The sequence below is a fragment of the Lepidochelys olivacea genome (assembly GCF_965140295.1).
Source record: "Lepidochelys olivacea isolate rLepOli2 genome assembly, chromosome: 7".
Classification (NCBI taxonomy): Eukaryota; Metazoa; Chordata; order Testudines; family Cheloniidae; genus Lepidochelys; species Lepidochelys olivacea.
Window position 1 is genome coordinate 64,682,737 of NC_140417.1, and position 27,439 is coordinate 64,710,175.

The following is a 27,439-nucleotide window of genomic DNA, read 5'->3' on the forward strand; positions in this document are numbered from 1 at the left end:
TTATACCTAGGGCTTGGGAATTCTCCTGTGCTGGGGGAATCCTTCCACTGCCTGCTTATGTCAGCATCATAGTCCCTTTACACTGCCAGGGAGTTGCAAAGGGCTATTGGAATAGTGCTTTGTTGTGGCAAAAGGAAAAAAAAATGTTTGTACCATAATTGGGTTCCTTAGGCAGAACCAACTATCTAAAGCAAAAGTGGGCAAACTACGGCCCGTGGGCCACATTCGGCCAGCGGGACTGTTCTGCCCGGCCCTTGAGCTCCTGGCTGGGGAGGCTAGCCCCCAGCCCCTCCCCTGCAGCCATGCCCCCACGCGGGCAGTGCTCTGGGCGGCAGGGTTGCGTGCTCCTGCCAAGTGGAGTGGCAGCGTGTCTAGCTCCAGCCGGGCAGCACAGCTGCCAGACATGCTGCTATGAGTGGAATGGTAAGGGGACCGGTGCCGGGGGGGTTGGATAAGGGGCATGGGGTCTCAGGGGACAGGGAGCGGTTGGATGGGGTAAAGGTTTGCGGGGGGGAGGGGGCGGTCAGGGGATGGGTAACAAGGGTGGTTGGATAGGTGTAGGGTCCTGGGGGGCCTGTCGGGGGCGGACAGGTGAATGGGGTCAGGGCAGTCAGGGGACTGGGAGCAGGGGGGTTGGATAGGGGGTGGGATCCCAGGGGTTGGTTGGGGGCGCGGGAGAGGTCGGTTAGGGGACAAGGAGCAGGGGGGGTTGGATGGGTCAAGGTTCTGAGGGGGGCAGTCAGGGGGCAGAAAGTGTGAGGGGGCGGATAGGGGGCGGGGGCCAGGCTGTTTGGGGAGGCACAGCCTTCCCTACCTGGCCCTCCATAGAGTTTTGCAACCCCAGTGTGGCCCTCTGGCCAAAAAGTTTGCCCACCCCGATCTAAAGGATGGAAGGTAACAAAAATTCATCATTAACACATATTGCTGGATTTGCACATTATTTGTTTAACACAGCATCTAGGAACAACATTTAAGGAGCTGAGGTTATGGTTGTAAATGATAGATCTGGCAGGAAACTTTGATGAATCAGAGTGAATTCTTTCATTAAGGACCCTTCTGCTCTAAAATAAAAAAAAAGACACAAGAAGACCTAGTGAAGGATTAGAGTATTGAACATTATACACAAACCTTAGGCTGACTTCACAGACAAGTTCGGTCACTGAACAGGGAAGGAGAGCCTTCAAAAAGATGTAGCCAGGCAACAGGCAAAAGTGAGACTGCAAAAAACAATCAGGGGGCAAATGCTTTTGCCTGGATCAGGGACGATTCTCCCTACCTAATGGGAAGGAGTCTCATACAGTATTTAACTTACTTTTCCTATAAAATGATGTCTGCTTTAGCAAAACTAGTTTCTAAAAACTGTAGAAAGTGCATGAGTTCTCTAATATTACTATTTATTATTTAGATTGTGGTACCACCCCAAGTAAATCAAGCTCTCCTTGCCCCCAAGAACATATAGTGAAAACAATCATCCCTTTGTAGTGGGGGGCATTGGCTCATCATTCATGTTGCATTCCCCGTCAGTACCTGGCTAACCCTTGGGAAGCTAATGATACAACCTAGCAGACCAAATTCTATGGATTCACTGAATTCTGATCATTTTCCAGCCATCACCCTGAATGTGGTGCCATCCCCAGGCTTTCTAGTCATTGATCCAGCTTTAAGAGTTCTCCAACTAAACATTGGCATCCAAGCACAATATAATCAGCTAAATCACTCATCGTCACAGCGTTGACATTGTCTATTTACAAGAGACCCCAAATATATATATAAAAAGAGGCCATCAATTAATTTGATCGGCTCTGTCACACTGCACATGCTAAATACATTCGAGCAACATATATTCTCTCAGACATCTCTGATGCTGCCCCACTGTCATTGACCAACTACTGTGACGCCATTCAGGTTGCTGACTTCCAGGTTGCAAATAACCACCACGTGTGAACTGGGAAGAGCCAGTCTTACCCACTCTCACTCACCTAGCTGTGTATGTGGATGAATTCAACAGCCACCGCACTCACTGGGGTTACTCAGAGCCAGATGCAGATGGCGAACAACTGGTGGACAACAACCATCAAACAACCATCTTGTTCTTGTCCATGACCCAAAACAATGGGGTACATGTCACTCAGCTTCTCTATAAACACATGCACTCCTGATGCATGTGGTTTATCACAGAGCAAAGTGGGAATTATTTGTGTGGGGGGGTCCCTTTGTTAAAAATAATGGTAACCATCACTGCATTAATTTCACTGGGAGCTTTGCCTGAAAAAGTACTTCAGGATTTGAACTAAAGGGGAAGCCTGTGTTTTGTATTAAGGATGGAAGAGCTTCCAAATAGTAGGCTGGCACACATTAATTCCATTAATATTTCTCTTGCCATCTCTGCTTTTTCCCCCATTCTTTCTCTATATTTCTTTTTAACCCTGACTGCTCAGCTTCATTTTGTGCCCTCTATTTTTACTCAACACCTTATTGTTCTCTCCACACCCTTAACCGTCTTTCCTAAGCAAAAGATGAGACCAACAACATCAGAATCTTTCCCATTGTTCAAGTGAGTTGGGCCAGATTAGTTCAAGTTTTAACTGTTTTTGATTTCATTATTGTATAGGTCAATGATTATTTATGGCAATGAAGGTCTATAAATGAATGCTTTGGATTGTCTGCCCAGGTTGTGAGCAGTGACAATTAAATCAAACTTACCTTTTAAAAAAGCAGCCTAATCTCAGACGCTTCTCCTTTCAAGCTGGTGTTCACTGCCATGCAAATGTCGCACGGTATCTCTCACAACCTCTCTTAGGGAATTGAACTTATGTATAAAGAGCAAAATGGGCCTGGTAAATGTCCCATGCAATATAACCCACCTGTCTGCTGAAATGGACAGCTTGCAAAGACAACATCTGTTACATTCCTTCACTTACTTGGGGTGCAGGACGAAGAACTGCTCTGTCAAACTGGGCCTGGTGTGTGTGTTTTGATATCAGCGATTAAAATGAAAAAGCCATTTACTTACCAAGCCAACTTCTGTTTAAATACACTGACACAAACACTGGAGGGACTGTGAAGAAATCTACTACCGAGTTAACTTCCAGCCAAAACCACAGCTTGTCATTGGCTGCAATGAACTAGAAAAAGAAAAGGGAGAAAGAATCAGTTTATAAGCATGTGGATCGATCTGTGTGCAATATTCTCCTTTCTAAAGATTAAGTTCCAGTTTTACTTTAGGAGTTAGTGGAGCAACATTTAGTGTCCTCAGATCAATCACAACTAGACCGTGGTTTTATCTGGAGGATAAAACTATTACCTGACAACATTACCTGGCAAAACTAAATTAACAAAGGGAGGCCATATATCAAGTAGGGAAATGAAGAACATTTATGCATTGAGTTCTCAGACTTGTTGCGAGGAGACAGATTCAACAAATCATTCTTTTAGCATTTAGCAAGATTATTTCAGGTAATCTTTTTTTTATAAAAAGTCACAGGGGCAGTGGGGCGGGGGCGTTAAGTCAAACTGTAAATGAGACTTCATTCAAATGGAGTTTGCTGTTTGCAAAATACCCTGGTTTTACTATAATGGTATTGAATAGAAATGCTGTGAAAGTATGGTGAAGGTAATTCATTTAAATAATTAATAGCTCTCAAACAAATTCCATAAATGCAGCAGGATAAACTCCTGGGATAATCCTTATCATGCTTCAAGTGTTTGCATGCCGTCAGTGAGGTACTTGGCAATATTTTGTGCCTCCCAAAGCCATGATTAGCTCTTGAAAACCATAGCTCTATCATGCCTTATTGCCTGACTATCTGGTAATTCATTTAAATTTGTGTTTTGTCTTCATTATTTCTCCGTTGCAGCAAACTTGGATGCCGGCTGACTAAGAATTTACATAGGATGCATGCATGTGTTTGGACTCATCTTCTAGAGCTGTAGATATAGGAATATTTATACGATTGTGAGTTGCATTTCATTATTTCAGAGGGAAGAGATGGAGAAGGGTACCATTAAATAATGTTTCTTCAAATAACTTAACTTGCCAGTAAGTCTTCACAAAAGCACTTTAGTCTGTCAGACTATACTGAAAGAACTTCAGGTAGGAAATAATTGTTATATATCTAGCAAATTCACTAGTAAGCCAGTTCTGCCACCTTACTCAAGTTGAGTAAAAACTTATTCCATACTCAGCGTAAATCAGCATGGGTAATACATGCATAAATGATTCTCTGTGTGCAAAATGTGTCACAGACCTAAGAAGAGATTAGGACGCCTCTGAATTTGTAGTTGCTGGCAATTTACAGGTACTGTGTATTGAATCTATTCTGACAAGGAGTCAGAATATCTTGATGGTATAGTGGTCACCTTTAAAAACCTTAAATAATCATATCTTAGTATTTGGCATACATTCCATTATGTATTTGTGATGCAGAATGTGGGAAGTATAGATCATTTCAGTATTTGCAATATTTTCTAATCTATTTATCAAAGGGCTAATGACTGTATCTAGCCCAGGTCAAACTGAACAGATAAAATAACAACCAACCCAGACCTTTTGTTCAAATCACAAACCAAATTTTTTACTGGTTCCTAAAACATTGGTAAACTTTTTCTTAACTTTTTATTCTCAAACACTGCTGCACTTCCAGGTTCTGAGAAGAAACAAAAGCAGACATGCCAAAATAAAAAAAACACTGTGTGAACCACAAACAGGATACAGAGGAAAGCTCATCACAGCATGTTTAAAAGATTTCCAGCCCAATTTTGCAGACCTTCAAATCTTTTCAGGTTCTCCCATCAGCATTAGTAGCCATGCAGTCCTGGAAAACTTCCACTGCTTCTGCTCTCACAGCTAGCAACAAGTAATGTTAATTTCTAGTGCAAAGCCCATTCCCCTGAATTTAGCCAAAAACCCCAGCATGCATTATGGGTACAATTGGCCCAAATATTTTTTGTAAATGACTAGTGATTTTAGGTACTTTGATTTTTGGATGCCCAACTTGATTCCCATTAAAGAGACCGGGTTTTAAGAAAGCGACCAATGATACATTTTCAAAATCAAATGTTCTCTAAGAACCTAGCACTTCGGACAGGTGCTAGATTGACAGCCTTGCAGAAACAGGATGCAGCAGTGAACTTCCCCATGCTACCACACCAACCTGAAACTTAAACTGGAGCAAACACACTGAGGACCACAAGGGTAGTTCAATCACTCAGCCTGAGATTGCCAAGAAGGATGGGTGTTTAATGCCAGTTGTTGGGCAGTTTTGGTGATGTAGACATCAGTGCATTGGGAACTAGACTGAGATCAAATTCCACACTGGCCACTGTGCAGTATCAGATGATAGTGAATTGGCAGTAGTCTACATTGTCAATTGCAATCCCCTTACCCAGTCTCCTCACCGCTGTTACTTAGAGGCTCTCAGCCCTCAGCCAAAATCTTTACTTACAGGTCTCAGAAACCACGTTAATTTCTTGCATCAATTGTCAATGAAGAGTTAGGCAGCTGTCAAATAATCTCCAAGTACAATCATTGCATTCCCTACCCTGAACCACTCAACATAATTCAAGGTACTTACACGCAAGCCGAAGTAGAGTAGGAAGAATACGTTGAAAGCCATGTCTATCTGTAACGTGAAATCTTTGTAGAAATTCTGGCAGGATTCTATTGGGCTATTTGAAAGAAAAAGAAATTGAATAAACTAGTGGCATCAGAGTGTGTGGAAAATGTCAAAAACTATTTTTTTTTCTTTTCCCCCCTGCTTTGTTTTGAGAAAGGCCTGAATGTAGGAGCTACCATTTTGTTTTCCCATCCCCCTGTAAAGTACAAGCAGGCATTTCCAAAAAGAACATTTAATTCATTCAGTTAGTCACTCATTCATTCCCAGTGCTCACATGTTCAGGTAACTACCTGAAAAGAAACATGCAGACATCTTAAGGAAAGACAAGCAGGAGAATACCTTGGGATCCCCTAACTCCACATTAACCCTTAAAGAACTGACTTCTTTTTATTTAACAACTACAGTAGTTTAGGAACTAAATCTAACAGGCACACAATTACACTGAAACATTAAACATTTCAAATTAATGTCAAAACCTTAAAAACTCTAGTTGCTTATGAATACATCACCCATTAGCAACCTGGGGGAGTTTGTGTTGATAGGATTCCTTGTTTTCATAAAGATTTTTTTTAACATGGCTAGTTACATACTTTATGTACAGTACTATGACCTGAGTAGGAAAGCAGTATAGCCCACTAGTAAAATTAAACAACAACAAAATTGTGGAATTTGAAGCAGTACTCTAAGGGTTAATTTTTGCATGCAGGTTAATTAATTACCTTTGTGTGTGCAAGCAGACATTGCACATTCTAGCATATTATATTAAGAGTAAGGTAGGTCCAACTCCAAAGCATACTCTATACAAACTGGTACTATATGACATACTTAGATCTACAGGCTCAGAGAGGTAAGGAAGGAGATCTTTTCTATGTATATAATTAAGTGATTTATTTTTGAAATTCCTAGATCAGATTAGGGAAGCCACAGAAAGGTCTTCAAGTTGCAGACCAAGGTAAACAGCATGTCCCAATATGTATAGCAAATGATCATTTAATCATCATAGTTATATAAAGAGGAAGGGGAAAATAAACTTCCTAGCTGGAAAGTTCTCGATCATTTAGAACCTTGGAAAACACACTTTTAAGATAGAGATGCAGAATTTTCTTGGCTTCCCCAGTGCAAATAAATCACTGAGTGTAATACCAGTTAGTATAGTTGTACCTCTGCAAATATGATGCTGAATTGCTCAACAAGCAAGGTTCTAGGCATTATGAATGTCAGTAACCTAATTTAAGGCATAAAAGAAATTAGCTAGGCTACCAGGTCATTTTAGCATGCAGTCAAGTTCTCTCCATTTCTTGTATACACTACAGGTCAAACAAGTTAAGTATGGCATGCCCTCTCTTGACTTTAGATGCATAAAAATATGGCAAAAGTCTCCCTGACATACAGTAGCCTAGTGTTTTAAGAAACCTCAGTGCTGTAGGAAACTGTATTCAAAATGTTTATAAAGAAAGACTGTTTTGCTAAGATGTGAACATTATGAAACATACTACCTATATTATAGCTGAAAAAACTGATTTACAAAAGCAGGGAGAAAGAAAAAAACAGCCAAAAATTAATTTATGGTATTGAAATTTGCATCTGACACTCTACTCATACAGATTTAGTTACAAAGAAGGGGAGGATGTAAGCAAAGAACCAGTAAGTGCACCTTGTGTGAGGGCATTTTTGAGAGTAAAGGATCTTGTTATAACAAGGCAGGATATACATTTGAGTCACTATGTACCATAGCAACAAAACCCAAAGGAAGTACAATAGAAACAGGACAAATTATGCTGCACCAACACAGGGTCTGAGGACCTCTAGCTCTCAGTTACATCATTGCAAAATCAGCAGTAACTCCACTGAAATCAATGGAATTACACAGGTGTAACACCAGACAAAAATAATCAGGCCTATTGTCTTCCCCTCCCCTGCCACGTAGTGTTCAGAGTGCTTGCTGTTGGAAGAAGTCAGCCAGGGTTGCAGTTAATGCCTGCATCTCTGTACCACTGTCCTTTCCAGAAATCCATAAGATTTGTACAGGTTAGCTAATGCTAACCATGGCTTCTCGTGTTTCTGCAGCACTTAGCAAAATTCAGAACTCTGGGTGTTATCAAAATATAAATACCACCACTATTACTCATACCTCTCAAGTGTCCCTTATTTCAAGTCCTTCATTTTTAGTCCCAAAATTACTTCCATTGTACACAAATGTGGTGTCCTTTCACTTTTATTGTTGAAAATCATTTGTATCAGAAATGCAGGATCATGGAAAGGAAAGAAAGCTATTTACTCCAAAAATATGAATTCCACAGTAATTTGACTTTCCCGAATGAATGATGTAGGGTTCGGTCTTTGTCATCCATGGTGCCTTACCTTTGGGCCATGACACTTTGCTATGTTGCTGATGATACCACTCCTAACTGTAACCATTTTCCTCCCCCGTGCTATAGAAAATACAATGTTACCACAGGTTCCTTTTTTCTCCCTCAAGTCTACAAACAGTATATAGTCCATGAAAAAGAAAAAAACTGTACAAAAGAATTCACCATGACATCCTGCAAAGGGTCAGCCTAGGAGAACATGTCCAACAGCTATGCATGGAGATCTTAAAGGAACCAGGGATAAGCACTCTTTCCGTTTCTCTTCAGCCAATAAAACATTAAGGGGCATCTTTTCAGTGTAATATGAAGAAAGTATCAGACTTGAAACTCCCAGTAACAATATGGGAGCTGTGCTTATCTCCCTGTACTCCAAGTGGAAAATGTAGTCCCAGAGTTACTGCTGCATTTTGTTTAGAAACAAAACAATTTGGTCAGCTCATACTAAAGGCTCCATTCTCCCCTCTGTACCTGGGCAGGATTCATATTTCCAGGAGGCATGAGATCATGTTAGAATTATTTCTTTTACACTGGAGTTATTTTTAGGAATATAAAAAACATACAGAATATTTTAATTTAGTGGAATTGAACGATGGCATACTTAATTTTCTACTCACTGACACAGGTGTAAATCAAGAGAAACTCCACTGCAGTGGATGGAGTTATATAACTCTAATACTGAGATTCAGACTTGAGATTCAGGCTCAATGGCAGAACATCTAACCCCATCAAATCTGAACTAATTTTGTCATTCTAATTGCAACATTTATCTGCTCCCCAAAAGCCTGGCTCTATTATGCTGATCTGAAGATGGTTCCAAGAAGCCAGCAACAGCAGAAGCAGCTATGGCTCATTGCCTCTTCAGAACAGACACACACAGCACCTGTTTCATATTACACACGGACATGCTCCTGACAATTTACCAAGGGGCTCTGTAAGCAGTTGCACTCACTGCCGTAGCACCCACTGGTGTCAGAGCATGGCATTGCAGGGTCTTCTTCTCTAGTGACTCCCATTAACAACTCCTTTGGCCCTATAATGGCCTGTCTTTGATTACATCTTCCATAGGCCAGCCCTGTGGCCAGGCCACCTCATTCCAGCTCCGTCCCCTTCTGCAGTAACAGAAGAATCCACACCAACATCCAAACAGAATATCCTTCTGCTCCTCTTGTGCTACACTGAAAATCCCTGCTTTGCAGTTCCTGACTCCCAGGCATTGGAGAGTTGTATTTTGCTCCTTTGGCAAAGCACTGCCTCCCAGGGCTTACTCCCTGAAGGCCTTTCCTCCTAGCAGGTTTTCCCATTGCTTCCCCTCTCCTCCCCAGGGGCTCTGGCAGCTTCTCTCAGGAACCTCCCTATTCCTAACAGACCCTACCCCACAGCCTCCCACAGGAGCTTGACCTGTTCCCTGTGGTTCTCCATATCCTGCCTTCAGCAGGCCCTTCTCAAGACGACACTTACCTTGTTCTTCTTCCCTGGGTCTCCGCCTTCACTGAGCTCTTTTCCCATACTATGTAGTCCTCCCTGACCCATTCACAACTGGGACCACTGGTTGTAAGTAGATCCCCGATCTGCATCAGCTGGGAGATGATTGCTACATAGCAAGGCAGGGCACAACTCCTCTGAAAGGGCCAGGCAGCCTCTGATAGGCCCCAATTGCTTCCCATCCCATTTGCCTGTAAAAACTAGTGTACAAAAAATGCACATGCTACATACAAGAGAATTGTAAGACTGGTGGATCTATCCAAAAAAGTGAATGTTCATATTAAATTGCACATTGCTGGAATTGTTTGAACTATGTTACCAGAAATAAGTGCTAGGCTGAGTATGTGGAGAAGTAGCAGTGTCCACCTTGAATAACTTGAAGTGGCAAATATCTGGTTTGACAGGCTTGGAGTCTCTCTCTCTCTCTCTCTCTCTCACACACACACACACACACACACACACACCCAACCCCTTCCTATTTGGTTCAATCTGACCAACATTTTTTGTTCTACCAAGGTATTGATGTTATGCCTGCAGATATATGTTTACAAGTCCCACAAATAAGGCATCTACACCAGAGACCAAACCACTACCCTGAACCTAACTTCAACTGATGGCAGAATTTTAACAAGGGGTTCCCAGGAGCCCCCCAAATCCCTGGCAATGCAATGCTTATCACAAAGTTCGGGGTGGAATGTGGCATACCTTGGTTAAATGGAAGAATAAAAGACTAAATCTGGGTTTTCTTTTACTTACTTCCACAACAAGAATCAGGGATTTCCTTAATTTTACTTCTCATATTCACTTTCCTCTGATTTGGGGAGCCCTGACAAGAGACTATTACTCTGTGCCTGTTCTTAGATGACTCATTTCCCTTTTGGGATGGAGGGGAAGGGGTAAAACATTCTAATGTTAAAGGCTTTTTGGGTAGGAAGGGGGCCTGCAAGCTGTGTATAAAGAAGAAGCCTCATGAGAACAGGTTTTCATGTGAAATGTATAGTATTGTCTGGTTCAAGCCAGGTTGAAAATACCACAAGAATATCCATTTTCACAGTATTTCAGTGCTTGATTGAAAGCCGTGGAGCCCATGTGTTTATCCACAGGATGGGTAAAATATGGGCATGATCAGAGCATGCTCCATCATGATGCTACAGCACTGTTGCTTAGCCATGACCTAGGAAGACCATATATAGTGGGAAGAGGAAAATTCAGTCTCAATTGGCCCATTCAATCCTTATCTCTTTGCGGAGCCAGCCAATCATGCTGACTTTTTTGGGGGAGTTATTGTGAGGTAGATACCTAACGAATGACAGTAGCAGTTGATCACCTCAACCCAGGCCAAATTGAAACTGGTGTTCTATATCTCATTACTAAATCTCTGTTATATCTGTGTCTGGGGCCAGGGGAGTTTTTTGGGTCTTTTTAGAGGGATTAATTCCACCAGCTGTCAGGTGAAACTGCTAGTTACATTTTATTTTTATTGTTGTAATTTGTGGCATAGGCACCTAGATAGGTGCCCATTTTTATTTTTGTATAAGTTCAAAGAATACAGAAAGAAATAGTGAACTTTAGAAAAAATACAAATAAAATAAAAGTACTAAAGTTTTTTAGCTTTCCAGGCATACTTAACTAATAAATATAACTGAGTGAACAGTGTAACACTGTTGCAAAAAAAGGAAACATCATTCTGGGATGTATCAGCAGGAGTGTTGTAAGCTAGAAACAAGAAGTAATTCTTCCGCTCTACTCCATGCTGATTAGGCCTCAACGGGAGTATTGTGTCTAGTTCTGGGTGCCACATTCCAGGAAAGATGTGAAGAAATTGGAGAAAATCTAGAGAAGAGCAACAAAAATGATTAAAGGTCTAGAAAACATGATCTATGAGGGAAGATTGAAAAAAATAGGGTTATTTACTCTGGAGAAAACTGAGAGGGGACATAACAATTTTCAAGTACATAAAAGGTTGCTAGAAGGAGGAAAGAGAAAAATTGTTCTCCTTAACCTCTGAAGATAGAACAACAAGCAATGGGCTTAAATTGCAGGGCGATTTAGGTTGGACACTTGGAAAAACTTCTAACTGTCAGGGTGGTTGAGCACTGGAATAAATTGCTAAGGAGATTGTCTTAAAAATCTCCAGTGATGGTGACTCCACAAACACTGGTCAGGGTTGGTCTAGATAATGCTTAGTCCTGGAATGAGTGCAGGGGACTGGACTAGATGGCCTCTCGAGGTCCCTTCCAGTTCTATGATTCTATTACCTCTGCCCACTGATATAGTTATTTACTATTCTAAGTATAGGATACAAACTGATCCCAGTTATTGTAATGTGACCATTGATCATTATTGTAATGTAGTACAGTATTTCAAATTCTGTGTCTTAGGATGTTAAATATAGCTACTGGAGCTTGCCGCAATAGGGGGAAAGATGGAGGAAAGGCATTGCATATTGTAACTAAAACCTACCTAGAATCCACATGACAGGTTTGGCTTGGAAGGAAAACACTAGCACAGGGCTGCAAGAAATATTTATTTGCTTATGAAATTTACATTAAAAAGATTATATTGGTATTATGAGGACCATTTCACAGAGGTGCTGAACTCCCCCAATTCCCATTACAAAACATAGGCATGATTCTGCAAGACTTTAAGCACCACATACATTTGGAGGAAGTCTGACCTGGCAATGTCCCCTTAAATCCATTTATACATTTTGAGGGAGACTGAGTTAAGGTTAAGGTGATTGGTTTAAAGGTTTGGGTTCATTTTTTGTTTGTTTGTTTTTACTATGTTTCAGTGACACAATATTAACATGAAACTATGCCAAAGACGAGAATTATCATTTATGAGGGCAGAAGTTCATCTGAAGAAGTGTGTCTTTGCTTACTCTTACCCTGGATAGCATCACATACCCTGGTCAGGTATACCAAGAATAACTACTTAGCAAAGACAAGCAAATAATGAAAGACAAGAACCCGCTGTGCAGTTATAAAAATGGACTCTTAGCAAGCAAATTTTACATCCTGGTGAAGTAAATACCATAATTAAAATAAATCAGAATGAGACTCTCGGTAAGAATCTAAAGTGTTGGACAGCCATAAGGGACATGACAGATTTTCTTTTTCTTTTCTTTTTTCTTTAATTCAAGTGCCTTTCATTTATTAACCATGTTTTCTGGACCAAGCAAATTTCCTTAATTGAAAAGCAAACATTGCTTTCCTGCAACACATATATTAATTGATCTGTTCTAAATGCAAGCCAGTTAGTTAAGTGGCTAAGTTTGGAAGGCCTCACTTTAAAGCCTGACTCAATAATTTCTCCAGCGCCCCAAGGCTTTTAATTATTTCTCTGATGGACCAACATTATATGGCCAAATAACTGGGAAGTCTCCTCATTGATGGTGCTTTTAGGTACCACTACAAAGGATATGTAGGAAGGGGCTGTTTTCTGTCAAAAGGAACACTTGCCATTTGGATCAGAACAATATTTTAAACAGAGGAAAGAGAGGACCCACCATAGCACAAATGATACATACTCGTATCTAAGAGCAACGTAGCAGCCCCTAGGACTGGGATCCATTGAACAAAATGTTCACATGATAAAAAGCTCAGGGCTCTACATTTACAAGTATTATCTTCCTCTTGTTCATCCTCTGAGATTAAGCATAAATGACACACACTCTTGCTGTGACACAATCTTTTATCCTAAGACCCAATTATTGCTGTTTTTAATTTACAAAATCAGGGTCAGATTCTGATCTCATTCATTCCGGTGTAAATCTGGAGTAAGTCCACTAAAGATAATGGAAGAACTCCATTCTCCACGCTGTTCTAGAAGACAGCAGAATCTGGCCCTGGGTTGAACAGAAGCACATTTAGGACTCTGGTAAAGGGATGTGTTTATTTCTATGGTTACAGTATTTTCTAAAATATGATTCAATGCAGGGAGCTATAGTTTAACCCAGTTAGTAGAAGAGGCCCCAATTATGGTCCCGCTGAATTCTATGGGTGCTTTGACACCCACGCTCCTTAACCTTCCTTCATCCCTTGCTACGGATGCTGACACTAACATTCTCATTTCCCCCAGGCTCGAATCCCTAGACTACATGTTTGAATTCTCCCCATTCTGTTTCTTGCTATTGCCAAACCCTGTTGTTTCTTTTTTTACACAACATATTTTTGTCGCCACAGCTAAGACACTGGCCATGCCCTCAATGTCTCTCTCCCACCTGGGTTATGCAGCTTCCTCCTCTTTGGAGGAAGATATTTCCCATCTCTCTCCACTCCAGTTCTTTCAGAGTGTTTCAGCTGAAATCAAATTTCATGCCCACCACTTGGACCTTCTCACTCTCCTCTTCGAAACTCTCCACTGGCTCCTCATTGCCTAATGAAATAAAGTTTAAGTTTCTCCTCCCCACCTTAAAGACTACACAGTACTGCCCCGTACCAACATCTTCCCCAGCCTACTTCCCCACAGCTGGAATAGCCTACCTTATCTCATTCCTCCCTCGCGTGATTCAAATTCCTCTTGAAAATCCATTAATGCCAGGACACTAATCCACACTTCAGCATTACACCATCATGTGATGCCTTTACTCACCCAATTAAAAAACAAAACCAACAACAAATATCTTCTGGGTCTCCAGTGTGTTTTTGATACATGTACAATTGACTTCATGTAAATTGCAAGCTTCTTGAGACAGCTCCTCTCTCCCCCGCTCCCCAAGAAAACAAAGCAAGATCTTGTCTTTATTTCCCTTTCCTACCATAACATCCCCTTCTACCATTTATGGTCTGGCACAGTACAAACTGGCACTAGAAAAATAACCTTCTAGGTCTAACCTGATTAAAAAATGCATCTCGACTCATCTCTGCAGATGCTATTCCCCATGAAGAACTATTACAATATGTTACCAAGTTCTCAGGGAACTGGGAAAGCTTGATTGACTTGTGGCAATTTCTTCTAGGTAAAACAAACATTGTGTTTTCACCTTACTATAACAAATAAAGGTACAGAAAACAATAATGCTATTAGGAAAAAAACAAAATATGATCGTTAATAAATAAATCCATATTACTGAGTGTATCTCCTATGGCATAAATGAACTGGTCTTCATGAAATCAAGGCCAAAACCACACATCTTTGTTTCATGTTCTTTCACCCATATCACTCAAAGAGGCCACTTTTATGCTAAACCAGTATGTATAGAATTCGTTTATCTTTGGACTTGAGTATCTATAACAAAGCTGCATTTTTATCAGCAAACAGACTAACAAAACCATCAGTTTTTAGGTTTTAGTGGTTAAATTCTGCCCATTATAAATTTACTTCAGCTGAGTTGAGTAAATGAGAGTCGAATTGGAAAATAAATCAAAACATGAATGGGAAAATTATGACTCCAATGTGGGTGCAGTAGAGGAGAAGAGGCTGCAGACAGACTCTTTTCCTTTCTCCCTTTTTTGGAGAGGGCAGATACAATGCAGCAATCAGCGTTCCCTACCAGGGGCCACTATCTATTCAGTTGTCATCTTGCTGAGGCAGGGGCCACATCTTGTTCTGTGTGTGTGCAACGTGGAACACCCAGGAATATTAATGAATATCAAATGCTGTAACGAAATAATGATGGGATCCTTTAGGTAACACTGTGGATAAACAAGAACGCATACTAGCAGCACCCTGTGACTAATATCCTACCACAATCTCCAAATACATTAATGGTGATGGGACACATTTTAGATGAACGATTCCCAAGTTTTCACACACAACGGTGAAATGCACACAGCCCGGGGAACTGAGAAGAGAATTCAATTGTACTGGGGAGGATGGAAATTGGGAACCTATTCAAAAGACAGCTGCGCTGCACATCCTGTTTTGAGCTACTAAATCTACACAAGCATAGATTCAGAAGCACACCCCACCCAAACCAAAGCTGACATTTATGAGGCTGGCAAAGGGCATGGTGGGGCAAGGGATGTAGAGACTCCCTGCACCTGTCCAGTTGCTCTCCCCACAATTCTCTCTCTCCCACAAAAGTGCAGATCTATTACAGGGCTTGTGAGTGTGGGGGCATTATTCAGGTCCTCTACCATATATATATATTCACCATGGTTAGTATTTTGATAAGAGTTGCTCTTATCCCGCAGGGTGGGTATGTTAATAGTCATTCCTGTGCTTATGGTCTTTGAAAGGTTATTCCTGTTACTGTAGCCCTCTCCCACATGTAAAACAAGAAGAACCCCATTGCACTCCACTAGTTCCAAGCCATGGGATTCTCTTGGCCAAATTCCGTGGTGACAATGTCATGCAAGCTGCATGTTGGGTGTCAGAAAACAGATACAAGTGGCAAAGTGGTGTAACTCAGACCGATTCATCATTCTGGAAGTGGGTGACATTAATGCAGATTACACATCAAGGGGGATGAAGTGGCTCCAGTGTGAAAAAACAGGCTCCCAAACTTTAAGTTGCACCAAAATCCACACAGCCAAATTAAGTTGGTGTGTTTTCCGTGTAACATACAATACAGTACATAGTCACTTATACCTATTTTCTAACTATCTTATACTAGGTGCCTGATTCTCCTCTCACATGCACAAGTTTTACATTGGTGTAACCATAGACATGGGAAGTAGGGGTGCAGTGGGTGCTACAGCACCCCCAGGTTTTGCGCCTGGCGTTCCGGCCTCTGGTCCCGGGTCCCAGTCGCTGGCCTCACTGCTGCCCGAGGGCCTGCCCGACTGCTGGCCCCACACCCGGGGGCTCTGCTGCCAGCCCAGGGTCCCAGCTGCCAATCCCAGGCTCCTGGCCGCCGGTCCCACATGCAGGGTCCAGGCTGCTGTCCCGGCATCCCGGCAGCTGTCCCAGCGTCCTAGCAGCTGTCCCCACGCTGGGGGCTCCACACCTGCCTCTACCTGTGGCCCCAGCCTCTGCCAACTTACCCCTGCACATGTCCCCACCTCCCGGAGCCATGGTCCTGCTCCTGGCCCCAGCTCTAGCCTCTAGGGGGCGGTGAGGGGTGCAGACCAGGATAAGAAGAGCAGCACCCCCTGGCTTGAAGTAGTTTCCATCATATACAGGGTTTACAGTTCAGTTCAATGGCTTTCAGCACCCCCATACCAAAAACTGTTCCAGCCTCACTGGGTGTAACTACTAGGACTTTAACTGGGTTATTCCTGATTTATACCATTTTTAGTGACCTAACAGTCAGGTGCTAGCTGCTAACTTTGCCTAGCTAAACCAGTGCAATTTGGCTAAACTCAGCAGTGATGTGATAGTGTAATTTACACAGCTACACACTGATTGTTCTGTCACTAAAAATGGTGTAAGTCAGGAACAACAACTGAAGTCGGATGAGTTACACCAGTGTAAAACTCATGCATGCATTTGGCTTACTATGTCCATGATACTCTGTGACCCCACTTGATACATCTTTTTTTATTGGAAACTTTTCCCCAATATGAGGGAGTCAAGCCCTCGTCCTCCCCTAATACAAGTTTTCCTTGAGTTGTAAGTATTCTTAGGAGGGGATAAACTTCCCGTAACACCATCCTTCTGAAAAGCCAAACAAAAGCTACAATGCTGCTGCAAACAAAATCCCAAACCACCAAATTATGTGTCTCCCTCCAAGCACACAGAATTATTCAACGTATACAATTCTGATAAACATGCAACATCTCTTCTGGACTCAGTACTACATTTGCAAATACCTGGCAATTTAAAAAAATGCAAAATAACAATTGCTTAAATTAATAAATAGGGACATCACTTTGAAGAATAGCAAATTTAATGTAAGGTGCCAAAATAATTATAACTAGTGTGGATTAATATTCAGTGTTTGTCACACAGAAAGAAGAGACTATATAGTACTAATTGCAGTAATATGAAATTAAAGAGTAATTTCACATGGCAATGATTTTACAGGAGAGAATTATGCCGTAAAAATGCCATATCTCTGAGGGTTATCGTAGCATCATTCTTCTAAAATTGTATTGCCATCACTCAGATTATTTTAAAATAATAATTTAATGCCACTTGTCCGCAGCCTACAGGCCACCACGAAAAGGCATGAAACTGCATTATGACAGCAAGCAGAAAATCCTTGGCAAGGTTAAACAGTATATTTCTCATGCTCAGAAATGAGGCAGTCAGATTCTCAACAAAGCCCTTCAAATAGAATTACCTTAGAAAGGATATAGATCTCAATGGCTTGCACTGCAAGGATAAGTACATTCTCTCTCTGTCTTACAATGATTTGTCTTTCATCCTATAAATGTTCTGTATCATAGAATATCAGGGTTGGAAGGAACCTCAGGAGGTCATCTAGTCCAACCCCCTGCTCAAAGCAGGACCAATCCCCAATTTTTGCCCCACATCCCTAAATGGCCCCCTCAAGGATTGAACTCACAACCCTGGATTTAGCACACCAATGCTCAAACCACTGAGCTATCCCTCCCACCCTAGCCTGGCACTGGACTTTTTACCACAGCTTAGAAAAGTCAGAACATCCAAAATGTGGAAATTTTAGCTGATCTGCAGAAATCTAACTTTCATTTTTCATTGTGAGAATCATTAATTTGCACATGTAAAAACAAACCATAGTTAACAGGCAGTGGCGAATGTTCATGTACCATCTAATGAACTGACAATTATTCATAGATTTACCAAAAGAATATTCTCTTTTATACCCTTATTATTGAATATTGCCTTTTCCTTTTGGTCATCCAATGCTCCGTCTTTGACTTTTCTCCACTATGGATTCTGTTTCCACTTCCCTAAGCTGCTTCAAGACCTCTTTCCCTCTTTGCCTTGCCTTGACATATGGATAAGTAACTGCCCTGCCTCACCCTAAGTAGACAATCCACTGTACTGTCAATTTTCCTCAAAATACCTTACATTTCTGGAATGGGAACACTTCCATAACATCTACAAGCTGTCCATCTTGCTGTCTCTTACCATATGGTTTTCTTTGAAAGAAGTTTGCCAATGATCAAATTGTTGCCCATCAACATATAATTGTTTATATAACAAATAAAAATCCAGGTTTCTGCCCTATGGTGCTTACAACCTAACTTAGATCTATCACACAGGAAAATGACAGAGTGTGAAAGTTAAAGATTTCCACCTTATTCTGTTGTATGTCTTTTCTGAATTATCCTATTAGATAATATTGTGTCACAGGTCATAAAGGAGACATCTGCTTAATGTAACTAATTTGTACAAAGTAGTAATAAATCAGAGCCTAAAGTAAAGTAATTCTGTCGAGTGCAGAAGAAAATGCAAGTGAGCTATGAAAGCTAAATGACTAACTGAGTGGTAGGAATGGGTAGTTACACCACCAGACCAGACATCCTGCCATTTTCTTTTGCTATATGGTTAACATTTACAGCCACTACTCAGGATGTCAACTGGGGAAATATTGTAAGGTGGTAAGAATCTGTGTAAGCAGAAAATAAAGACAGCCTTGCATTAACCCCAGCTGTGGTGTCCTGGTGTCATAGCTCCAGGCTTTTTACTATCTACAGAAACCCAAACTATTCATATTGCATTAATTATACCTTCTGAAAACAACTCCAATAGTGAATAAGTAGCCACTCCTGAGATGATGCAGTCTCATACTTTAAACTAGGAAATGACTCTGTATGAAACTATAAAGCACACTACACACAAACAATCTTCAACAATCATGATTCTATCACTCTCATTCCTTGTAGGAAACCATGTTGCTCTGTGCTCACCAATGTCACGGGTCTTCCAGCACCCAGTGTTTTATTCTTAATCATCTGAGGAGTGAGATTCTGGAACAGTTTCCAAATACGAGTTGTGGGGACAAACAACTTAATCTTATGAGAGAGCTGGACAAATTTAGGAGTGAGATTGTATGATGGGGTTGCTTTGATGGTGCGCAGGAGGGCTCAGCAGCCCTGGAGGCCCCTACTGATCTTACGATTCCAAAGCTCATGCTTCAGGGCTTCAGCTGGTCACCTGCAGGGATAAAGAATGGCTTCCTCTCCCCCCCACAATGTATTCTGGGATTTTTTGTCTTCTTCCTCTAAAGCTTCAGAGATGGGACATTGGACAGGGTAGGCCGGTGTTCTCAGGGGGCATCAAACATTCTCTCTCTCAGGTGCTTGGGTGGCTGGTTCTTGGTCAGCATGCCCAGTGTCTAACTGAGCAGTATATGCGGGGTTAGGAAGGAATTCCTGCTGGTAAGATTGGCAATGACCTTGGGGGTTTTCACCTCTGCAGCATGTGCATCACTTGTTGGTATTATCCAGGTATCATAGAATCATAGAATATCAGGGTTGGAAGGGACCTCAGGAGGTCATCTAGTCCAACCCCCTGCTCAAAAGCAGGACCCATACCCAATTAAATCATCCCAGCCAGGGCTTTGTCAAGCCTGACCTTAAAAACGTCTAAGGAAGGAGATTCCACCACCTCCCTAGGCAACGCATTCCAGTGTTTCACCACCCTCCTAGTGAAAAAGTTTTTCCTAATATCCAATCTAAACCTCCCCCACTGCAACTTGAGACCATTACTCCTTGTCCTGTCCTCTTCCACCACTGAGAATAGTCTAGAACCATCCTCTCTGGAACTACCTCTCGGGTAGTTGAAAGCAGCTATCAAATTCCCACCTCTTTCTTCTCTTCTGCAGACTAAACAATCCCAGTTCCCTCAGCCTCTCCTCATAACTCATGTGTTCCAGACCCATAATCATTTTTGTTGCCCTTCGCTGGACTCTCTCCAATTTATCCACATCATTCTGTAATGTGGGGCCCAAAACTGGACACAGTACTCCAGATGAGGCCTCACCAATGTCGAATAGAGGGGGACTATCACATCCCTCGATCTGCTCGCTATGCCCCTACTTATACATCCCAAAATGCCATTGGCCTTCTTGGCAACAAGGGCACACTGCTGGCTCATATCCAGCTTCTCGTCCACTGTCACCCCTAGGTCCTTTTCCGCAGAACTGCTGCCTAGCCATTTGGTCCCTAGTCTGTAGCTGTGCATTGGGTTCTTCCGTCCTAAGTGCAGGACCCTGCACTTATCCTTATTGAACCTCATCAGATTTCTTTTGGCCCAATCCTCCAATCTGTCTATGTCCTTCTGTATCCTATCCCTACCCTCCAGCATATCTACCACTCCTCCCAGTTTAGTATCATCCGCAAATTTGCTGAGAGTGCAATCCACACCATCCTCCAGATCGTTTATGGGGTATATCCCATTTAATTAATTCCCTGCCACTGCAGGAGCTTTGGGCGTTGGTACAGCCCAGTTCCTCCTATTTTCTTCCTGTGACACATAATTGTTTAGGCTCCAATGGGCTGTAAAACTTTGGTTTAATTTTTGTGATTGGACTTTGTGTGTGTGCTGGGTGGTGTTGGTGGCCTGTGCTATGCTGGAGGTCAGACTAGATGATCTGGTGGTCCCTTCTTTAAACTAGTGTCCTAGCTCTTCCTAGAAATTTTTGGGAATGCTGTCTGTGTGATTCAGCTACTACAAGCCCTAGCTAGTACCAGGCTAGTGTTTTTTATAAATCGCCCTGGGGAGTCCTGCTGGTTTATTCTCATCTGCTTCACTGACACACGTACAGAGATAAGTTCCCTGACTCCTTATCCTGATGCAACATCCTCCCTACTCTCAAGGGTCATCATCGGGCACTCTGGCAATCTCCTGGGCATCGCAGCATAGCATAAACTTTCTACACTGAATCTGGGCTAGGAAATCCAGGCAGCATTTACCCCCAGATCATATAAACATTTGTGATTGTCTCATCTTTACTGACTCCTGTTTCCCTGGCTCTTCCCTTTGAGTCCAGTTAGTCTTTGTCACTTTTAGCATCCCCCATTTCCCCCACACTAAATCCCTGTACTCATCTTATGTGACCCTCTTTCCCTATGCATATTTCAAGCACAGTAGTAAACCTTTCTTCCTGGAAGTCTTGACATCAGAACTGCTCCAATTGGGGGACCAGATTACATCCTATTAGAATGTGACACTCGTCTGTTATGACAAGATACAGTAACAAAATGCCAGTCCTGTCAAACATTCACAGAAGTCACATTTACCTTGCCTGAGAGACTGTCCTATTTGTTTAAATGTAATGAATAACAATGTAAGGGAAGTTACATTTTTGTTGTCTATAGCTATTGAATACTATGAGCTCCTGAAAATACAACATGGCAAACAGAAATAAAATAGAGAAGTAATTTTAGAAGCATATAACTTAATAGTCCTACTTCAACTTTTCTGACAAGAAAGTTGTTTTAAATCCGAATGACAAATACTAATGCCTGGTAATCTGTTAAAGCCAAAGCCTGGTTTGCAAAAGTAGATCAATGTTTCTCAAACTTTTGTATTGATGACCCCTTTCACACAGCAAACCTATGAGTGCAACCCCCCCTTAAAAATTAAAAACACTTTTTTTGTATTTAATGCTATTATAAATGCTGGAGGCAACACTGGGTTTGGGGGTGGAGGCTGACAGCTCATGACCCCCCATATAATAATAATCTCGTGACCCCCTGAGGGGTCAAAATCCCCAGTTTGAGAACCCTGAAGTAGATTAACCCTACCACATTTGCTTTTAACCAGTCACTTTATCTCCCTTTTCAAAATGGGGTTAAGGGCTGGCAGCTTGCAGTAATGTAACAAGCTATCACAAAAGGGCTCCAAGGGTGAGACTTGAGCTCCATCATTTGCAGAATTGGGAGGATGCAGAACCACTTCATGCCGAAGGTGGGAGACAATATGAGGAATTATATTGATAGAATAAAATATTTACAGCTTTTATCTGACAATATATCAAAATGCTTTACAAACATTTGTTAAGCCTTATAACTGAGGGAGGGAAGTATTTTTATCCAAGTTGATGGGGAAAACTGATGAATAGCAAGGTTAAGTGCCTTGCTCAATACCACACACACAGTGTCAGAGTCAGAAACGGAACCCTGCTCACACCGCTTCCACACTGGAAGGAAGTACCTCCTTTACTCTACAAAGACACTTCTGGTGAATTCAGAAACAGCACTGGCAAGATCCTCTGTCTCTCTTCAGCAGAAGGGTAACTGGTATTATATGGGATCCTGAGTATGTAAAAAAATAAAGGCGAAAAATAGTAGAGAATCCTCGGAGCTGCAAGACATTACTGGACGTCATACTACAGCTGTTGTAAAATGATGTTCTTTAAGCAATGTCCATTATTTCTGTTCCATTCTGAATATATTTGTCTGTATTCACTGGATTCTTTAAAAGCAATTTTTAAAGTATTTTTTCACGTTTACAATTCCATTTATCTACAATTTTTCATGCTTAAAATACCATTAAAATGAATACTAATGCAAAGTGTGGGTGTATAGGTGGGGGAGTGGGCAATGCATAGGCTCCATTCATCACAGATTGCTAGAGAATATTTAATCAATCCTGAAAGGAAAACATATAGTGCATAACATTTGGACACATACTGATCACAAGATTCGCGTGATTACATCTGCTAATCAATAATACCACCAAACTGAGTTTAGAGAAGATGCTCAAAATACCGTATATTTTGGTAGTAAGTTTCCCAGTGGTGATATGTCATTATTCCATCGACACCCAACCTTTAGAATTAGTACTAATCACACATCTCTTGCCACTTTATATTAAAGCTTTCTGTCAACACATCTAAGAACAAATATTAATGAAGTGCTATTTCAGACGGTCCAAACAGTTTGCAAAAGGAGTTTAGAACAGGACTGTGATTCTTCATGTCAAATCTCAGTTAATACTTTTGGTGGTATTTGTTACCAGAATTAATTTTAAATTATTTTGCAGGTTAAACACAGTAGATGATAGTACTTTCAGTTTCTTCCCAAAGCTTTATATTTGATAAGAATTGGTGTTTTAATCCTAACTATTGCCAGCATAGCCTACTGTGAAGAGGCTTTGTGATCAATGGGAGGCTTACCTGACTTTTGAATGCTTTTAGCATTCACTCAGCCCTCATCTAAGAATAATAGCAAGTAGGTAGTATGTTTTTCTCACTCTCTCCTGCCGTCCCAACCCCTCTGTTAGCACTTATCCATTCGGTTAGCTACCATATGATGCCAGACATTTTAAATTGACAGACCTGATATATATTGTGACTAATTTAGTTCTGTAAAAAAGAGTAACTCCAGATACTGATCACCATACTTTATATTTGTTCAAAGTTCCTTTTTTTAAAATTCTGGTTCATGCATTTAATGCTTAGACTGCATTCAGTGTATAGGCCATTAGGATAAGCACGTTGACATGCACAGGCAGTACAAGAATAAAATATAATTAATCCCATAGACAACCAAAAAGGTGAAGTTGCATCATGCAATGAAATCACAATTTAGCCTTGGCTGCCATGCAGAAAAAACCTACATCAATGAGTCTGCAGTGCGGCTCCTAGGTAAGAGTTGATATGAAAGAGGTGGGTTATTTCAGCAATGAAGACACAGGCTGAAAATGTTTATACTACTATAAACAAAAATACTGTACATAGCACCAGCTTTACACACTAGAAAAGGAAGCTCTCTGAAGGAGAAAGATTAATGAGCTTGAAATCCAATCTATGTTTTTCTATGCATTTTGGTATGTTGTTTAAAAAAGTAACGTTATTAGAGCTTTCAAACCAAAACTTAATTTCAAGATGTTTTGAAAATTCAGAAAAAACAAGGCACAGATTAATAATGATATACACTGTAATTTCAAAATGCCTACAAGATTCAGTAATTGGGGAATAATTGGAGCTAGTAAATACACAAACATATAGCAGCAGTGAATTTTCAAAGAGGCACACAGGATTTAAATCACACAACTTCCACTGAACTAAATGCATAATGTATTGCATTGCATGAATATTGATAATGTAAGGAAACTATTAGGTGTGAAGAGTTTACTCAGCAATCATTCTGCTCCTTAAATGGTAAGCCACATCATTTTCTCTGAACAAGATACTACATTGCATAAACAGCACTAACTCTGAATAGCCTTTAGTTTTATTCACCTTCATGGCTGTTATGAATATAAAACTATATCCTGGGAAATAGGGTGGCACCTATCCTATTTTTTAAGGGACAGCCAATATTTGGCACCCAATATCTCACAGCCCAAATGCAACTAGCTGCCATTACAATTCATTTGATCAGATACAGTTTGTTTCAAGTAATACTCATGCAAAGGATCATACTGTGTTACAAAAATGTACGATTTTGTACCAAGAATGAAATATTGTGTGATGCTGCTTTATTACAAATAAGCTTTGTCCCATAATTTTTATTAGTTGTCAATTAGTTTTCAAGCAACTGTCCTTTACTTCCTTAAAATTTAGGTGACCACAGTAGGTGTGATCACTGTAATTCCCAAACATATTACCTAATAGCATAAATGAGCATTTGAGAGAACATCAAAAACAGTTTCACTGATACACAAACCTAACATCTCATACATTTACAGTACCTGGTAGAACTCATTCTAGTTCATGTTGCAAAACAATTGTCTTTAAAGTCTCTAATTTCACATCCTCAGAACTTTCTAAAGTATTTGGTTTGGACTTCTCTTTTCCATACTTGTGGCCAAATGCTAAAGACAACTGAAACTAGTTTAACTGAGAGCAGAATTTAACCTCTGACTTCTACAAACTGCTGAATTCTTTCAAAAGGTTTGAACAAACTCCCGGTCAGCAACTTCTGAGGTTGGCAAGGGTGATTAAAAACTCTAACCATATTACATTTAGACAAGGAAAATGTGAATGAAGTTTCCATCTTAAAAGTTCAAACCTGAAACTTGACACAGAGTCTGTAACTATCACTAGTATCTTTTTTTTGGTTTGGAAAATATTGGTTTTAATTTAACAAAGATATAGCTGTTCAAAATTATGGACTGGGAGCGAGAAGAACATTTTCTTAGGCATACAGATGCACACTTACACATATAGGCACTGCACATGCACACACAGCTAATTAGGTGGGCACCTGTTGATTAAATAAATTTATAAGCTCTGCTACCAAAACTAGCAGCCCTTTTAAGTTGTGCAAGGCAAACAGCTGAGGGGCGATAAAACTTGTGAACTTATAAGGAATGTCAGCCATATAGTTGAGGTTCATTCTATATATCCATAATATAAATTACAACATACATAATATACACTATACAAATGATGTAAACTATATATACATATTATATATGTAACATTTTGCATTCCAGGTGATACTGTCTTACAGGTCTGAAAATAGATCTCTCATATCTCTTTCCTTTTCTACTTGACAAATGTTGATCCAGCTAAGAAAATGGATTTTATTCACAAAAATTACATCCATGGTAAAAATCAGGCACAGTTAACAATTACTGTTTTCATCTAGACATTATAGAAATGTCGCAAGAGTTTTGTAATCCAGGCAACTTGCCTGGATTTCCTATCCTGTCAGTCTGAGTAAGAAAATGTCAGGGCCAGATTTCCAGAGGTGCTGAGTAGTTACAAAAGCCATCTGATGTCAACAGGAGCTTCAAGTGCCAGCACCTCTGAATGCTCTGATATTACAGTTTATAACTTCAGCACGGTCCCCAATAATAGTCTATCAGCACGAGCACAATAACATCATTGGCTATTAATGACTACTACCAGGGAATCAAACAGGGTCCAAGAGGACAACATGGATTCTACATCTTAATGTCAGCTATACCCTAAAGTACTATGGCTTGTGTAACTTTTTGGGCCGCATGAAGGGCAAAAAAGGGCAGGAGAGAGCAAAGGAGCAAGAATATAAATAGAGGGGAGTAGTATCTAGGGTACTATATTTCCCCAAACTTGTGGAAACCTTCCACATGATCAAAGAATGACTGAAGATTTGTTGGATACTGGGGAACATTTTCAAGTGGAAGCATGGGTGCAGCTCTCCATAATATGCTCCATGAAGGAACTCACATATTTGGAAGAACACTCTAGTTTGAATGCCTCTCCATGCCTCCTTCTTCCCTCAGAGTAGGAGCACGCCAGTGGGGCCAGGGGTTGTACTATACACCTCAAATTGATAAAATGGGTTGGCTGCTGGGAGAAATCTGGACGGGAAGATACACAGCATGGATGCCACTGAATCCACAGGGTTTGATGTCAATATCCACAGATCATCAGGGTTTCTTGTAGCTGAGAACTCATGCCCCTACACCTCCATGTAACTACTAAACCCTCTCCCTAAAGGAGTAATTATTGTGGGTTTCCTGCAGAGAGTTGGGGGAGGGATTGGGGCATCTTTTTCTGCATCTTGTGGATTTTGCCCTTAACTAAGCTATTCTCACTTGAAGTTTTTCTGTCTTAATCTAGCCAAAATGCTCTCTTCTTTTCTATGCTTCTTTTATTTGACAAAAATAGGACCCAAAGTATCATCTGATACCTACAAAGTACCTTAAAAACAGTTCAGTATGATTTTTCCCATACTCTATACAAATATACATGGCATATTTAATTGGTCTAAACAAGACAAGCACAGATTTAAGGTAGGATCACTGGATGTCTTGAACCCAGGTCCCACAATGAAAGGGAGCAGTAAATCTTATTCCTAGTAACAGATGGCTGTGCAGCTTTCAGCTGGTTGCTGTTTGCCAGCCTCACTCTAGGTGAGCTGTACTACATTCCTTGGGAGGAAAATGAAAGACTCATTAATCCCCTCCCAAACTCAAATGACAGAAAAAGCATTGGGATCAAAAGCTTTTTGGTTCTGGTGCAGCCAGGAGCCATTTAGATTTAATATAGTCTAAACAAGACCCCACTAAATGAAAATTATCATAATTTTGGATATTGTACATTTAAATTAAATTAACACTATATAGTTTTCCTTAATTCATTGGGGGGGGGTGCTGCCCTATATCTGGGGTGCAGCTTCTTCACACTGTTGAGAAGGTAATCTCCTTAATGCACAATATAAGAACATAACTGTTGCTCTCTGAGATATGTTGCACATGCCCATTCTGCTG

General features: G+C 40.8%; 1 protein-coding gene across 7 annotated transcripts in view; it reads right to left on the reverse strand.

The window, feature by feature from the left end:
- KCNMA1 (potassium calcium-activated channel subfamily M alpha 1) overlaps nucleotides 1-27,439 on the reverse strand; it is an 841,792-nt gene that overhangs the window by 275,283 nt on the left and 539,070 nt on the right. For all 7 annotated transcript variants that reach the window (XM_084634497.1, XM_084634500.1, XM_084634499.1 and 4 more), the window contains exons 4-5: nucleotides 5,574-5,667; nucleotides 3,014-3,125 (exon numbers count right to left, since the gene is read on the reverse strand). In XM_084634497.1, the coding sequence (XP_084490623.1) occupies nucleotides 3,014-3,125; nucleotides 5,574-5,667 (206 nt within the window). The remainder of the gene's footprint in view (nucleotides 1-3,013; nucleotides 3,126-5,573; nucleotides 5,668-27,439) is intronic.